The 5,000-nt window shown below is 47.8% G+C and overlaps 1 protein-coding gene across 2 annotated transcripts in view; it reads left to right on the top strand.

Moving 5' to 3' along the window:
• The window catches only part of col4a2 (collagen, type IV, alpha 2), a 29,155-nt gene that overhangs the window by 4,867 nt on the left and 19,288 nt on the right, over nucleotides 1–5,000 (top strand). For both annotated transcript variants that reach the window (XM_030342835.1, XM_030342834.1), the window contains exons 10-15: nucleotides 387–431; nucleotides 633–680; nucleotides 771–806; nucleotides 1,587–1,631; nucleotides 2,232–2,283; nucleotides 2,908–3,021. In XM_030342835.1, the coding sequence (XP_030198695.1) occupies nucleotides 387–431; nucleotides 633–680; nucleotides 771–806; nucleotides 1,587–1,631; nucleotides 2,232–2,283; nucleotides 2,908–3,021 (340 nt within the window). The remainder of the gene's footprint in view (nucleotides 1–386; nucleotides 432–632; nucleotides 681–770; nucleotides 807–1,586; nucleotides 1,632–2,231; nucleotides 2,284–2,907; nucleotides 3,022–5,000) is intronic.

Here is a 5,000-nt window from a genome sequence, read left to right as displayed (position 1 = left end):
GGACCATGTGTTTCTAGCGGACCATGTGTTTCTAGCGGACCATGTGTTTCTAGCGGACCATGTGTTTCTAACGGACCATGTGTTTCTAACGGACCATGTGTTTCTAACGGACCATGTGTTTCTAACGGACCATGTGTTTCTAACGGACCATGTGTTTCTAACGGACCATGTGTTTCTAACGGACCATGTGTTTCTAGCGGACCATGTGTTTCTAGCGGACCATGTGTTTCTAGCGGACCATGTGTTTCTAACGGACCATGTGTTTCTAACGGACCATGTGTTTCTAACGGACCATGTGTTTCTAACGGACCATGTGTTTCTAGCGGACCATGTGTTTCTAACGGACCATGTGTTTCTAACGGACCATGTGTTTCTTGGTGTTTCAGGGGAGGAGGGGAGAGAAAGGGCTGAAGGGAGAAGTGGGAGAAGTTGTAAGTAGAAGATTATTCTTGATATAAGCTCTACTCACACACACACACACAGGCACGCACGCACAACTCACACACACTAACACACACACACACACACATACTCACATTCACACCACAAACAAACACCTACCCAGACACACACACACACACACACACACACACCCCCCCTGGTGGTCTCAGTGTGATGTGTTTCTCCTCCAGTCGGACAACAAGGGGGAGGCAGGCGTGACGGGCGGCCCCGGTGGCAGGGTGGGCAGCACCCCACACACACACACACACACACACATCAGAACACCTGACCTCTGACCTGACGCACTCTAACCTCTGACCTCTCTCTAGGGTGAGCACGGTCTGTACGGACTGCCAGGACCCAAGGTGTGTACGACGTCATCTCGTGGTTTAGGGTCGTTGGGTAATCAGTCGTTTGTGATCGGTTGTTATGGGAGCGCTGCTGTGTTTCCTAGGTTACGGTCAATTCTCATCATGTAGGGTTGGACAGAACTACAGCACACATACTGTATACATACATCAGCAACAAGGAATCCCATGATGCATTCTGAGGCACCGGTTTGTAGTGTGATGTCTGTAGTCTGATGGCTGCAGTCTGATCTCTGCAGTCTGATGTCTGCAGTCTGATGTCTGATGTCTGTAGTCTGATGTCTGCAGTCTGTAGTCTGATGTCTGTAGTCTGATGTCTGTAGTCTGATGTCTGTAGTCTGATGTCTGCAGTCTGATGTCTGATGTCTGTAGTCTGATGTCTGCAGTCTGATGTCTGTAGTCTGATGTCTGTAGTCTGATGTCTGCAGTCTGATGTCTGTAGTCTGATGTCTGTAGTCTGTAGTGTGATGTCTGTAGTCTGATGTCTGTAGTCTGATGTCTGTAGTCTGATGTCTGCAGTCTGATGTCTGCAGTCTGATGTCTGTAGTCTGATGTCTGTAGTCTGTAGTCTGTAGTCTGATGTCTGCAGTCTGATGTCTGTACTGTGATGTCTGTAGTCTGATGTAGCGGTCTGTAGTCTGATGTCTGTAGTCTGATGTAGCGGTCTGTAGTCTGATGTAGCGGTCTGTAGTCTGATGTCTGTAGTCTGATGTCTGTATTGTGATGTCTGTACTTTGATGTCTGTAGTCTGTCTGATGAGCTGCTGTGTCTCTTCAGGGGTACCCCGGGGAGGCGGGGCCAATCGGCCGGGACGGAGTCAAGGTGAGCAGAGCTCAAACCAACGCTGACCTCTAGATGACCCTGAGGAGGAGGTCCAAACTGACCTCTAGGTGACCTGAGGAGGAGGTCCTAACTGACCTCTAGATGACCTGAGGAGGAGGAGGTGCTAACTGACCTTTAGGTGACCTGAGGAGGAGGTCCTAACTGACCTCTAGGTGACCTGAGGAGGAGGTCCTAACTGACCTCTAGGTGACCTGAGGAGGAGGTCCTAACTGACCTCTAGGTGACCTGAGGAGGAGGTTCTTACTGACCTCTAGGTGACCTGAGGAGGAGGTCCTAACTGACCTCTAGGTGACCTGAGAAGGAGGTCCTAACTGACCTCTAGGTGACCTGAGGAGGAGGTCCTCACTGACCTCTAGGTGACCTGAGGAGGAGTTCCTAACTGACCTCTAGGTGACCTGAGGAGGAGGTCCTCACTGACCTCTAGGTGACCTGAGGAGGAGGTCCTAACTGACCTCTAGGTGACCTGAGGAGGAGGTCCTAACTGACCTCTAGGTGACCTGAGGAGGAGGTCCTCACTGACCTCTAGGTGACCTGAGGAGGAGGTCATATCAGTCCTATCACACACTGCTTGTGTTTCAGGGGACCAGGGGGGACCCTGGAGATGTGATCTCCTCTGGATTCTGGGGCACCGGTACGTTAACCCCTATCTTATAACACAACCGGTACGTTAACCCCTATCTTATAGCACAACTGGTACGGTAACCCCTATGTTATAACACAACTGGGACGGTAACCCCTATCTTATAACACAACTGGTACGGTAACCCCTATATTATAACACAACTGGTACGGTAACCACTATGTTATAACACAACCGGTACGGTAGCACCTATATTATAACACAACTGGTACGGTAGCGCCTATATTATAACACAACTGGTACGGTAGCGCCTATATTATAACACAACTGGTACGGTAGCGCCTATATTATAACACAACTGGTACGGTAGCGCCTATATTATAACACAACAGGTACGGTAGCACCTATATTAACACAACTCCAGTCAGAGGAATAGGAAAAGTGAGTTTATTGATCAGTATATTGCGTAACTGAATACAGAGTTGTTTAAATTGTATCACATCTTTCGTAAAGATATAAATGTTGCACATTAATGTTATAATATAAATACAGAGCATACGAGCATGAGAGTCCTCAGCTCTCCGTCTCCTGTCGGCTGAGTTGACCCGTCGGCGCTCTCGGTCGGTTGGGACTAAAGATGCTCTGATTCTCTTTGGCCCCGGGGTCCGACTGTAGGCGGACCAACGGGCCCCGCAGGAGAGACCGGCCACAAGGGGGCGCGAGGACCGGAGGGAGACCAGGGGCCACCAGGACCCTCGGGGAGACCAGCCGGGGAGTCACAGCAGCTCCGTAAGACTCTCAGATCAGTGAGACAGTCTCTCAGATCAGTGAGACAGTCTCTCAGAGATCAGTGAGACAGCCTCTCAGATCAGTGAGACTCTCAGATCAGTGAGACAGTCTCTCAGATCAGTGAGACTCTCAGATCAGTGAGATAGTCTCTCAGATCAGTAAGACTCTCAGATCAGTGAGACAGTCTCTCAGATCAGTAAGACTCTCATATCAGTGAGACAGTCTCTCAGATCAGTGAGACAGCCTCTCAGAGATCAGTGAGACAGCCTCTCAGATCAGTGAGACTCTCAGATCAGTGAGACAGTCTCTCAGATCAGTAAGACTCTCAGATCAGTGAGACAGTCTCTCAGATCAGTAAGACTCTCCGATCAGTGAGGCAGTCTCTCAGATCCGTAAGACTCTCAGATCAGTGAGACAGTCTCTCAGATCAGTGAGATAGTCTCTCAGATCAGTGAGACAGCCTCTCAGATCAGTGAGACAGTCTCTCAGATCAGTGAGACTCTCAGATCAGTGAGACAGTCTCTCAGATCAGTAAGACAGTCTCTCAGATCAGTGAGACAGACTCTCAGATCAGTGAGACAGCCTCTCAGATCAGTGAGACAGCCTCTCAGATCAGTGAGACAGCCTCTCAGATCAGTAAGACTCTCAGATCAGTGAGACAGTCTCTCAGATCAGTGAGACAGTCCCTCAGATCAGTGAGACAGCCTCTCAGATCAGTGAGACAGTCTCTCAGATCAGTGAGACAGCCTCTCAGATCAGTGAGACAGTCTCTCAGATCAGTAAGACTCTCAGATCAGTGAGACAGTCTCTCAGATCAGTGAGACAGCCTCTCAGATCAGTGAGACAGCCTCTCAGATCAGTAAGACTCTCAGATCAGTGAGACAGTCTCTCAGATCAGTGAGACAGTCTCTCAGATCAGTGAGACAGCCTCTCAGATCAGTGAGACAGTCTCTCAGATCAGTGAGACAGCCTCTCAGATCAGTGAAACAGTCTCTCAGATCAGTAAGACTCTCAGATCGGTGAGACAGTCTCTCAGATCAGTGAGACAGCCTCTCAGATCAGTGAGACAGCCTCTCAGATCAGTAAGACAGTCTTTCAGATCAGTGAGACAGTCTCTCAGATCAGTGAGACAGTCTCTCAGATCAGTAAGACAGTCTTTCAGATCAGTGAGACAGTCTCTCAGAGATCAGTGAGACAGCCTCTCAGATCAGTGAGACAGTCTCTCAGAGATCAGTGAGACAACCTCTCAGATCAGTGAGACAGTCTCTCAGATCAGTAAGACAGTCTTTCAGATCAGTGAGACAGCCTCTAAGATCAGTGAGACAGCCTCTCAGATCAGTGAGACAGCCTCCCAGAGATCAGTGAGACAGTCTTTCAGATCAGTGAGACAGTCTCTCAGAGATCAGTGAGACAGTCTTTCAGATCAGTGAGACAGCCTCTCAGATCAGGGAGACAGTCGCTCAGATCAGTGAGACAGCCTCTCAGAGATCAGTGAGACAGTCTTTCAGATCAGTGAGACAGTCTCTCAGAGATCAGTGAGACAGTCTTTCAGATCAGTGAGACAGCCTCTCAGATCAGGGAGACAGTCGCTCAGATTAGTAAAACAATCTCAATCTCATTGGCTCAGTTATTACATTTTCAAAGGAATTTTTTAAGACGAGGCCAAAAACATAATAACCAGCAAATAACGTAATAAGTAATTACATTATTGGCCCAACAACTTTATTATTACGTTATTTGATGTATTAGATTTAAATTATTACATAACTCAGTTATTACATTATTGGCCGTTATTACCTTATTGGTTGCTACAAGGTATCTGAAGGTACATTCAAGTTTCAAGATTCAATACTTTATTGCCATACAACATTACATACAAAAGGATCAATAAAGCCTAATCTAATCTAATCTATTCTAATCTATATAACTCTGTACAAGTTGCTAGGGATTTGTTTAAGCTTGTTTAGCTTGTTTAAGGT

This window comes from Gadus morhua, chromosome 20, assembly GCF_902167405.1.
Source record: "Gadus morhua chromosome 20, gadMor3.0, whole genome shotgun sequence".
Taxonomy (NCBI): domain Eukaryota; kingdom Metazoa; phylum Chordata; class Actinopteri; order Gadiformes; family Gadidae; genus Gadus; species Gadus morhua.
Note: the sequence above shows the minus strand (reverse complement) of the source record. Positions and strands in the feature narration are given on the sequence as shown.